Source organism: Lampris incognitus, chromosome 11 (genome assembly GCF_029633865.1).
Source record: "Lampris incognitus isolate fLamInc1 chromosome 11, fLamInc1.hap2, whole genome shotgun sequence".
Lineage (NCBI taxonomy): Eukaryota > Metazoa > Chordata > Actinopteri > Lampriformes > Lampridae > Lampris > Lampris incognitus.
Genome location: NC_079221.1, coordinates 2,107,937 through 2,120,189, shown reverse-complemented (window position 1 = coordinate 2,120,189; position 12,253 = coordinate 2,107,937). Strand labels below are relative to the sequence as shown.

At 49.7% G+C, this 12,253-nt stretch overlaps 1 protein-coding gene across 1 annotated transcript in view; it reads right to left on the bottom strand.

Annotated features, from left to right (window-relative positions):
* myo10l3 (myosin X, like 3) overlaps positions 1-12,253 on the bottom strand; it is a 114,077-nt gene that overhangs the window by 68,169 nt on the left and 33,655 nt on the right. Inside the window, exon 2 of the mRNA XM_056289230.1 lies at positions 7,904-8,002. Coding sequence (XP_056145205.1) covers positions 7,904-8,002 — 99 coding nt within the window. The remainder of the gene's footprint in view (positions 1-7,903; positions 8,003-12,253) is intronic.

Sequence of the window (12,253 nt, the reverse complement as noted above, 5' to 3'; positions counted from 1 at the left end):
GACAGCATCGCTCATTCTGGTGTTCTAGAAGACCGACAGCATCGCTCATTCTGGTGCTGTAGAAGAAAGACAGCATCGCTCATTCTGGTGCTGTAGAAGACCGACAGCATCGTTCATTCTGGTGTTGTAGAAGACCGACAGCATCGCTCATTCTGGTGCTGTAGAAGACCGACAGCATCGCTCATTCTGGTGTTGTAGAAGACCGACAGCACCGCTCATTCTGGTGCTGTAGAAGACCGACAGCATCGCTCATTCTGGTGCTGTAGAAGACCGACAGCATCGCTCATTCTGGTGCTGTAGAAGACCGACAGCATCGCTCATTCTGGTGTTGTAGAAGACCGACAGCACCGCTCATTCTGGTGCTGTAGAAGACCGACAGCATCGCTCATTCTGGTGCTGTAGAAGACCGACAGCATCGCTCATTCTGGTGCTGTAGAAGACCGACAGCGTCGTTCACTCTGGTGCTGTAGAAGACCGACAGCGTCGCTCACTCTGGTGCTGTAGAAGACCGACAGCACCGCTCATTCTGGTGCTGTAGAAGACCGACAGCGTCGCTCATTCTGGTGCTGTAGAAGACCGACAGCACCGCTCATTCTGGTGTTGTAGAAGACCGACAGCATCGCTCATTCTGGTGCTGTAGAAGACCGACAGCATCGCTCACTCTGGTGTTGTAGAAGACCGACAGCATCGTTCACTCTGGTGCTGTAGAAGAAAGACAGCATCGCTCATTCTGGTGCTGTAGAAGACCGACAGCATCGCTCATTCTGGTGCTGTAGAAGACCGACAGCATCGCTCATTCTGGTGCTGTAGAAGAAAGACAGCATCGCTCATTCTGGTGCTGTAGAAGACCGACAGCATCGTTCATTCTGGTGTTCTAGAAGACCGACAGCATCGCTCATTCTGGTGCTGTAGAAGACCGACAGCATCGCTCATTCTGGTGTTGTAGAAGACCGACAGCACCGCTCATTCTGGTGCTGTAGAAGACCGACAGCATCGCTCATTCTGGTGCTGTAGAAGACCGACAGCATCGCTCATTCTGGTGCTGTAGAAGACCGACAGCATCGCTCATTCTGGTGTTGTAGAAGACCGACAGCACCGCTCATTCTGGTGCTGTAGAAGACCGACAGCATCGCTCATTCTGGTGTTGTAGAAGACCGACAGCATCGCTCATTCTGGTGCTGTAGAAGACCGACAGCATCGCTCATTCTGGTGTTGTAGAAGACCGACAGCATCGCTCATTCTGGTGCTGTAGAAGACCGACAGCATCGCTCATTCTGGTGTTGTAGAAGACCGACAGCATCGCTCATTCTGGTGCTGTAGAAGACCGACAGCATCGCTCATTCTGGTGTTGTAGAAGACCGACAGCATCGCTCATTCTGGTGCTGTAGAAGACCGACAGCATCGCTCATTCTGGTGCTGTAGAAGACCGACAGCATCGCTCATTCTGGTGCTGTAGAAGACCGACAGCACCGCTCACTCTGGTGCTGTAGAAGACCGACAGCACCGCTCATTCTGGTGCTGTAGAAGACCGACAGCATCGCTCATTCTGGTGCTGTAGAAGACCGACAGCATCGCTCATTCTGGTGCTGTAGAAGACCGACAGCATCGCTCATTCTGGTGCTGTAGAAGACCGACAGCATCGCTCATTCTGGTGCTGTAGAAGACCGACAGCATCGCTCATTCTGGTGCTGTAGAAGACCGACAGCATCGCTCATTCTGGTGCTGTAGAAGACCGACAGCATCGCTCATTCTGGTGTTGTAGAAGACCGACAGCATCGCTCATTCTGGTGTTGTAGAAGACCGACAGCATCGCTCATTCTGGTGTTGTAGAAGACCGACAGCATCGCTCATTCTGGTGCTGTAGAAGACCGACAGCATCGCTCATTCTGGTGCTGTAGAAGACCGACAGCATCGCTCATTCTGGTGTTGTAGAAGACCGACAGCATCGCTCACTCTGGTGCTGTAGAAGACCGACAGCATCGCTCATTCTGGTGCTGTAGAAGACCGACAGCATCGCTCACTCTGGTGCTGTAGCATTCTGGTGCTGTAGAAGACCGACAGCGTCGCTCATTCTGGTGCTGTAGAAGACCGACAGCATCGCTCATTCTGGTGCTGTAGAAGACCGACAGCATCGCTCACTCTGGTGCTGTAGAAGACCGACAGCATCGCTCACTCTGGTGTTGTAGAAGACCGACAGCATCGCTCATTCTGGTGCTGTAGAAGACCGACAGCATCGCTCATTCTGGTGCTGTAGAAGACCGACAGCACCGCTCATTCTGGTGCTGTAGAAGACCGACAGCATCGCTCATTCTGGTGCTGTAGAAGACCGACAGCATCGCTCATTCTGGTGCTGTAGAAGACCGACAGCATCGCTCATTCTGGTGTTGTAGAAGACCGACAGCATCGCTCATTCTGGTGCTGTAGAAGACCGACAGCGTCGCTCATTCTGGTGCTGTAGAAGACCCACAGCATCGCTCATTCTGGTGCTGTAGAAGTGCGAGCCTTTCACATGACTCAAAACACAAGAAAACAGGAGGAAACGGAGACATCATCGTGAAATACTTCAGAGAAGATCATGTAGGATCACTTCTTGGACTCAAACCTTGGGGTGTGTGTTAGTCTTGTGTTAACGTCCATTATAACACATTGTCGTTTGGTTGACAGGATGCTTACACAGCAGTCAACCTCTGTCCCATGTGGAGCCACCGACCAATTACAACACATTAACTAACAAAAGACCGGCTTTGAGCCAGTGAGGCCCAACCTCGCCACAGTGACAGAACACCACCTGCACACTGCGGCTATCACACAAACCACAGGGAGGAAGACTGTGGTGTCCATCTTCCTCTGTGAGAGACGTCTTTCTCCAGCAACACAATGCAATTACACTTTCACCTTAAACACAAAGTGAAGTGTCACCTGACAGCCTCCCCTGACATTACTCCTGGCATCAGGCCGATGTCCAGGAAATAGTGAAGAGCCAGACTCTTCATCAGCACTCCTGTACTGTGTGAGATCCAGTTTCATCAGCGCCACAGCTGTCTGAGAGGCGTGGTGACCCGATCATACCGAGTTTGTTTCGTAGCCCTCGTCGTGCACGACTATTGATCCGTGAGGTCACTAGCGGAGTGACTCAACCGTCTCCATGCAGTGACCGGGGGGTGGCGGTGGAGCAGTGCAGTGTAGTAATGCGCTGGCAGCCTCACCAAGTCACTGGATTCAATGTGGAAAAATAAGGCACACTGGCATGGCATCGGTTTGTGTCCGATGGCGTTCACAGGTCTGAACTCTACCATAACTCGAGGCTTAAAGAGTGACTAAACCCTGCAGCGTCTTACGGAGTTTGCTGGCGTCTACAGGTTAAAAACCCATAAAGGTTAAAAACATACCAGGCTGGTCCCGGCACTCTGTGGTGTTAGCATAGCAGGATAAACACAGCTGCAGCTAACAAAAGTATTCATGGATCTGCTTGATGTAGTAGTGCCAGCACACCTATTAGCACCGACAGACAGACAGACAGACAGACAGACAGACAGACAGACAGACAGACAGACAGACAGCACCAACAGTGTTCAGCAGTACTTTCAATGCTGGCTCTTTGGCACACCTACAGTCAACAGACCCATCATAAAGTTATTAGCTGCACTTAGCCTGCTATGCTTCCTTCACCGAGCACCGACACCAAGCTGGCACGCGCTGAAGCGCTGCATGGACTTTGACCTGTAGATGTCAGCAAACTCACTGAAATGGACCAGGGTTTAATCACTCTAAGTCTTCTCTCACTTTATCTTAGCCCCCCCCCCCCCAATTCTCTCTCTTTGTCTGCACAGCTGAACCTCAGCATCTGGAATCCTGACTGCGGACCGAGTCGAGTCTGGACTGTCTGGACTGCCAAGCGGCACATTGGGATTCAGCGGTGTGCTCCATCTATCTGCCTTCCTTTGAGTTTCCCCCTGGTCGAAACCACACCCTGATGCTGCTTTGTCCAGGCCCCTGTTGAATATTCAGATATGGGCGGGGCCACTGAAAAACCAAGTGTACTGTGCAGGGGCACGTATTCCCATGTTAGGAAAAGTCACGGAGAAACAAAAACGCAGGCTGACAGATACACATACTGCCTATGTGTTTATCACCTCTCACACACACACACACACACACACACACACACACACACACACACACACACACACACAGTAAATACATCTGGTGCCTTGGTGTCCTACCCAGACCACAGGGGTGTGTGTGTGTGTGTGCGTGTGTGTGTGTGTGTGTGTGTGTGTGTGTGTGTGTGTGTGTGCGTGCAGGCTTATTAATGGTGAGTAGTATGACACACATGGTACTCTAGTAAAAAGGAAGGAGCATATCTACAGTGTGAGTGTCTGGCCATGCACCCTGCAAAAACCCGATATTCCCACAACACAACCCAGTTGTGTCTTTACTGTCTGAACTACTTACAAACACAACTAAAGTAAATCCCGCAACACAAGCCAGTCCTCTGTATTGTCGAAACTATTTCATTACCAGGCAGTTGAGACGCTGATGCCCACAATCACATCAGCGGGTTTGGGATTTCAGTGTGCCCCCAGTCTTCCGAGCCGTCCCGGTCTCTGCTCCACCCTCTCCGCTGATCCGGGGAGGACTGCAGACTACCACATGCCTCCTCCCATACATGTGGAGTTCCCCCCAGTTCCCCCTCCCCCCTGAACAGGTGCCCCAACTGACCAGAGGAGGCACTAGTGCATTAACCAGGACACATCCCCACATCCCCACCTGCAGACCAAGCCGGAGGTAACATGGGGATTCGAACCGCAGACCCCATGTTAGTAGGCAGCAGAATAGACCACCACGCTACCCGGACGCTGCCATCTACTGTTAAAAACAGAATGTGACTTTAGCTTCACAAAAGCAGGTGACTATAAAACTTGTCTGTACCAGATTATTTGCACCCAATGCTGAAACATAGGACTTGTTTAGACAAGCGCACAACCAACCCCTTTGTTTTGTTTTCTTTGCAGGGAACTCTACCTCGCCAGATTACAGGTCTGGCACACTGAACGGGTCTCTCTCAAGCCTGTGCTGTGAGGGAAACTGGACAGTTAATGGATCAACGGTGATGTGATGGCTAACGTGACCGGAGCCGGCTCTGCTCGTTAGAGGAGGCAAAGCCGCTCTGCAGTGTTCCCTGGAGGCGTGCAGCTCAGCAGACATCTGCTCCTCGCGTGGACACTCAAGTGACGGGGAATGGTCCACACTGCAGCCCCACGGGGACCACGCTGCCAGGATGCATTTGGGAGTCCACATCTGACAAGGTGCATGAACGTGTAAAACACAGAGTGACAAAGCCAAACACACACACACACACACACACAGGTATGTATGCAGACACACAGAAACAAACACAAACTCATGTAATCTAAAACCAACCCTAACCCACCAAGAATACCTCAAGCACAGCTCATATGGCAGAGCAGAACAAACCCGCTTCAAGTGGGGTCACATAGAACCCAAACAGACCAGTGGCAGGGACCACATAAGGTCACTCAGTGGACCCCGAGGGACCACATAAGGTCACTCAGTGGACCCCGAGGTGGAGACGCTGTTTTCCAGGCTGACATTCCTGTCATTCTGGCTTCACAGTCTTGGGGCAAGGAGACAAAATGATGCCCCCATATGGCGGTCCTGATGACCTCGACACATTCTCAGCTCATATGTGGAGAACATACGCACCCAATTTGGACCCAGTCCCATACCAAACTTAATAAGGAAGTCTCATCCATCTTCTTTTCAGCCTGGTGGCTGGAGGCCGGTGCAACGTCATCGGAGTGGGAACAGCAACTTGAGCTACTCCCCAGTCATGTTTAGACTTTTAATAAAAAAGGGGCCCACCGTTAACTAAACCCTTATTCGACCCCTGACCCGGAGGATCCCTCCAAACTGTGAAGGATGTTGTTTTGAACAGCCAGAGACACTCGCCTGCCCTAACATCACATGGTAGACTGCCGGCAAGAGGTGAACACGTGCGGTGAGCTCATACATCGCTTTCCATAAGCCCTTTCTAGCCCGCAACACGTCACCATGCACGGCGCTCAAGATGCCCCACAAAGAGGGCCGCCGCTCGGCAAGCGAGCCATGCATAATGCACATGCCCTCAAGCTCAACGACTGTAGACCTGCTCATTAATACGGCTGATCAGCTGTGGCGTGCACGGGCTCCACGGTCCTCTCCACGACAACGCAACCGGCAGCAAACAGTTAAGTCCTAGTGTAGCCCTCAGGCACGGTATACAGGCAGACGCTGCGCTCCAGACGCGAGTCAAGACGTAGGAAGAACTGCATTATGTTTGTTATGACATTAAACCCGGTTCAGTTATGAAGAAGCCTTCAAGTCCGATAATTGTTCTTTTATTCCCCCCTTCCCATTTTGCTACTGCATACGCTTTACTTATACAGGCAGGCCTTCAGCTACACGAAGCCGAACAAAAGCAGCGAACCCGAAGCAACGGAGAAGTCTTTGTGCCTACGAGCAAAGCAGACATAGTGTTTATATGTGAAAACAGAGCCAAGCGTGAAGGAGGTTTTTCTCTGAGGGTCTCGCTGTGCTAAAGGTCTGGAGATATCAGTCTGCAAGGCTAAACACAAGAGGCTCTGAGAATCAAGCCTTCCTCGAACACTGGCACAAACCCCCTTGGTCTCCTGTCAGCAGCGTGCTGGTAGATCGCTGGAAGTAACGGCTTGAACGTTATTTTGTCCCGTGGCTTTCACGTCGTCTGGACACGGATCTCTGAAGCAGTTGAGGGGACACCAGTTTACCACGGGGGTGAAAAAAAACCCCATTCCGCCTCAGATGCCGACTGGTCCCCTTTGCTCCTGGATGAAAAATGTGCAGCGACTCAGCAGCTTTGCCATTTCAACCCATGTGTGGCCTTTATTTATATCCACAGCAAAGGCTCCTGGAAGTCTTGGGCTGAGGTTGGGATGACAGCTGTAGAGCAGGGGGTTGGTGAGGAAGAGATGCTCTGGGCTAGGCTGTGAGCCCTACCCCGTTCCTTCCTTCCGTCGGCCCTGACAGAAAGTCCCTGGATAAGTCAGTACAGTCATCAACCATGTGGACCTACCGGAGGCTCAAACGCTCTATTCATAGGTCTCGTACTGCACAAAGACATTCCTCCAGACAAGAGCAGTAGTGGAAAGGAGCATTTTCCATCCACAACATCTGAGCCCCAGACATTAGCATGAGAGGCTAATTTCTAGCCTTTCAACACCACTATTTTTTCCGTCTCCGGTGTCTGCCTTTCTTTGGTCTCCCTCTCCCGTCTCTCTCTTCGACAGGATTTCCTCCAGACACAAAGACAAACATACACAGCCCAGGAGATAAGCGTGGGCCAATGACTCGTCACAAAGCGGAGTCCATTCCTGCCATTCTTTCTGTATTACAAAAGGTGTTGACCAGCCTGCAGAGCATTGCTCCACGCTGCTGACACACATGTGCAGCAGCAGTACTCATGCTGTACTGAATCAAGTCTTTCTGTCATGGTGTGAAGCTGAATTTGCAACCCTGGTCACAGGTGAAGGGTTTCCATCGGTTCTAGTGTACAGGTCATGGAGAGGGTCCTTGGCTTTGAGTCAAAATCAGCAAATGGAAATGTACTGTTATGACCTTCCCAAGTGCACGCGGGAGACTAAACAGCACCGGCTGTAGATTAGCATTTCCTATACTTAAAGTATGGGCCTAAATTGTTGCGGGACTGTGTCAGTGCAATTCCCCAAACATTAAAATCTTGATCTTTTAATCAATGAAATCTGCTGCATGAGTTAGCCCAGTACAGCATCGAGATACTGAGTTTTCCACGGTGGATGTCTGGCAAGCTGAACGCCTTGGTGGTTAAAAACAGTGCAGCTCTTACCTTTCCATAGTCGGTGGCGAGAACCAGGGATGCATCATCCCAGGAGCTGACGGTGGAGGGGAGGAGCTGCTCTTTGTGTCTCAGCCAGACACGGGCACCCTGCAACACAATGGTGAGCAGACATTAGCGTCTATAAGCCGGGTCCACACAGACTTCCTCCGTCTCCGATAAAAGCACTGGATGTTATACTTCCTCGGGCATTTTTACTGACGCCTTTCTTCAAAAGTGATTTGTGATTAATATGGAACTACAACAAGAAGAGATAAAATGACAAACATGCTGACAAGTAAATGATGCACAAAAAAAGGGCCTGTTAAAGCCATGTGGATAAATACATGTATGTACTGTTACCGGATGCCATGGGTAGTCACATATAATATGGAAGTTCCCGGTGCTACTGCACTTAGTATACGGAATGGAAAATACTGTGTTAGAATGATATCAGAATACTGAAGAGGTTTAAATCATGGCCGATATATTTTAGTACATGATTTGGAAATACAGTTCACTGATACAGTAGAGACCAGATCATGGCGCCCAGACAGCCACCACACTCCTGCCAGCCAGAAACAGCAGTCTGACCTTCCTCTCTTCTTCTTCTCGTCTCTTTCAACCCTTCCCTCATTCTCATCATCTTTCACTTTTTCCCCATACTGCCCTGAACCACACAACTATTCCCCGGCTCTAGCCTCTTATCCAAACCATCGCTGCACTTTAGCTGGGCAAAGCCGTAAGGCAGGCTTAAATGCGAGCCGAGGGCGTGTCGGAGACTCAAACTACCATTCTGGATCACATACCCTCTCCAAAACTCTCCGCTGTGCTGGACTGGTTTACCCCATTAAAAAATTTTTTAAAAAAAAGGAGGAGAAAATGGCCTAAAATGAGGATTAGTCACTCTTAATTGTAACACCGGATGATAATAAATCAGTAATGTACTTTTTTCCCCCTGCCCAGCTTTTCCTCAGCTCTACTGGATTTCAATCAAACAAACCGCCACACCACATTCCCAGCTGCCATCCTGGCTCCAGGCAGATGTTAAAAACCACCTCGTATAGATGAGATGGGTGGTCTGGTCTGCTGTGTTTGTATAGACACCGACCTTCCCGGCCATGTTTGTTAGCGGCTCAGTGTCCAGAAGCAAAAACAGGAACCTGAGGCCGGCTGCTCAGAAGGACAGTCATTTCCTTACAGCAGTCAACGACACATTTATAGAGCCGCCTACATCTGATGGACACAAGAAAGAATGCCAGCACACCCTGGAACAACGACCCAGGAGCGATGGTCTGTGTACGATACTGCATCTGCATGGGACTTCAAGCTAAGCCCCGCTTTTAACACCACAAGTACCACAACGGCCAGGGTTTAGCACTTCAGAAACTTGGTTTTTGGGAAACATCAGTCGAATTTTTGTTTTTTTGGATTTATCCCCCTTCTTCTCCCCAATTGCACCTGGTCAATTACCCCACTCTTCCAAGCCATCCCGGTCGCTGCTCCACCCCCTCTGCCGATCGGGGGAGGGTTGCAGACTACCACGTCTCCCCCCATACATGTGGAGTCGCCAGCCGCTTCTTTTCACCTGACAGTGAGGAGTTTCACCAAGGGACATAGCACGTGGGAGGATCACGCTATTCCCCCCAGTTCCCCCTCCCCCCCGGACAGGTGCCCTGACCAACCAGAGGAGGCGCTAGTGCAGCGACCAGGACACACACCCACATCCAGCTTCCCACCCGCAGACATGGCCAACTGTGTCTGTAGGGACGCCTGACCAAGCCAGAGGTAACATGGGGATTCAAATTGGCGATCCCCATGTTGGTTGGCAACGGAATAGACCGCCACGCCACCCAGACGCCCATATGAGTCGAATTTGAAGAAATAAGAACCAAAAACAAGCAAACAAACAATCCAAGAGTGCAACCCCATCCCCAAGGAGCACTTTTAATATAACCCGTCTATCTTCCCTGATCCTGTGGCATTAAAACAACGCGCCAATTAAGACACAAACCACAGCAAAATAAAGAAAGTAAAAGAATTACACACTCCAGTTCTCAATGCAGTAGTGTCTGATCAACAACCTTTTTGGCCCAAAGCCTTACTGTAGGACTTGCTGTAGGACTGAGAGCACAGTCACACCACCTTTTTCCTCTAACCAGTGAAGAAACAGAACTGGTTGTTTGTGCTCGGTTTAAAATCACAGCTAGTTAATGTGAAGACCTTGGATGTGACTGAGTGTTAGTTCATCTGAAGACCCTGGATGTGACTGACTGTTAGTTAATCTGAAGACCCTGGATGTTACTGAGTGTTAGTTCATGTGAAGACCCTGGATGTGACTGAGTGTTAGTTCATGTGAAGACCCTGGATGTGACTGAGTGTTAGTTCATGTGAAGACCCTGGATGTGACTGAGTGTTAGTTCATGTGAAGACCCTGGATGTGACTGAGTGTTAGTTAATCTGAAGACCCTGGATGTGACTGAGTGTTAGTTCATGTGAAGACCCTGGATGTGACTGACTGTTAGTTAATCTGAAGACCCTGGATGTGACCGAGTGTTAGTTCATGTGAAGACCTTGGATGTGACTGAGTGTTAGTTCATGTGAAGACCCTGAATGTGACTGAGTGTTAGTTCATGTGAAGACCCTGGATGTGACTGAGTGTTAGTTAATCTGAAGACCCTGGATGTGACCGAGTGTTAGTTCATGTGAAGACCTTGGATGTGACTGAGTGTTAGTTCATGTGAGGACCCTGAATGTGACTGAGTGTTAGTTAATCTGAACACCCTGGATGTGACTGAGTGTTAGTTCATGTGAAGACCCTGGATGTGACTGAGTGTTAGTTCATGTGAGGACCCTGAATGTGACTGAGTGTTAGTTAATCTGAACACCCTGGATGTGACTGAGTGTTAGTTCATGTGAAGACCCTGGATGTGACTGAGTGTTAGTTCAGGTGAAGACCCTGGATGTGACGGAGTGTTAGTTCATGTGAAGACCCTGGATGTGACTGAGTGTTAGTTCAGGTGAAGACCCTGGATGTGACTGAGTGTTAGTTCAGGTGAAGACCCTGGATGTGACTGAGTGTTAGTTCAGGTGAAGACCCTGGATGTGACTGAGTGTTAGTTCAGGTGAAGACCCTGGATGTGACTGAGTGTTAGTTAATCTGAAGACCCTGGATGTGACTGAGTGTTAGTTCATGTGAAGACCTTGGATGTGACTGAGTGTTAGTTCATGTGAAGACCCTGGATGTGACTGAGTGTTAGTTCATGTGAAGACCCTGGATGTGACTGAGTGTTAGTTCATGTGAAGACCCTGGATGTGACTGACTGTTAGTTCATGTGAAGACCTTGGATGTGACCGAGTGTTAGTTCATGTGAAGACCCTGAATGTGACCGAGTGTTAGTTAATCTGAAGACCCTGGATGTGACCGAGTGTTAGTTCATGTGAAGACCCTGGATGTGACCGAGTGTTAGTTCATGTGAAGACCCTGGATGTGACCGAGTGTTAGTTCATGTGAAGACCCTGGATGTGACTGAGTGTTAGTTCATGTGAAGACCCTGGATGTGACTGACTGTTAGTTCATGTGAAGACCCTGGATGTGACTGAGTGTTAGTTCAGGTGAAGACCCTGGATGTGACTGACTGTTAGTTCATGTGAAGACCCTGGATGTGACTGACTGTTAGTTCATGTGAAGACCCTGGATGTGACTGACTGTTAGTTAATCTGAAGACCCAGGATGTGACTGAGTGTTAGTTCATGTGAAGACCCTGGATGTGACTGAGTGTTAGTTCATGTGAAGACCCTGGATGTGACTGAGTGTTAGTTCATGTGAAGACCCTGGATGTGACTGAGTGTTAGTTCATGTGAAGACCCTGGATGTGACTGAGTGTTAGTTAATCTGAAGACCCTGGATGTGACCGAGTGTTAGTTCATGTGAAGACCCTGGATGTGACCGAGTGTTAGTTCATGTGAAGACCCTGGATGTGACTGAGTGTTAGTTAATCTGAAGACCCTGGATGTGACCGAGTGTTAGTTCATGTGAAGACCCTGGATGTGACTGAGTGTTAGTTCATGTGAAGACCCTGGATGTGACTGAGTGGCTGCAGGACTTGAAAGGTAACTCCTCTTGCACTGTGCAAGAAGCCAGAGTGGAAGAAAGCTGTCTTGGACCAGTCAAACGGCATGAATCCTCAGACGTGCAACCACTAAGGTGGTCGGGAATCAGAGAGTCAGAGAGAGAGTTGTGTGTCGACGTGGCATAAAACTGAAGAGATCAATAGGCCCGGGCTCCACTCGGCCTGAAACCTAATACAAGGTCACCACTCCCAGACATCAATCCTCATTAACTATTAACAACAGGCTTGC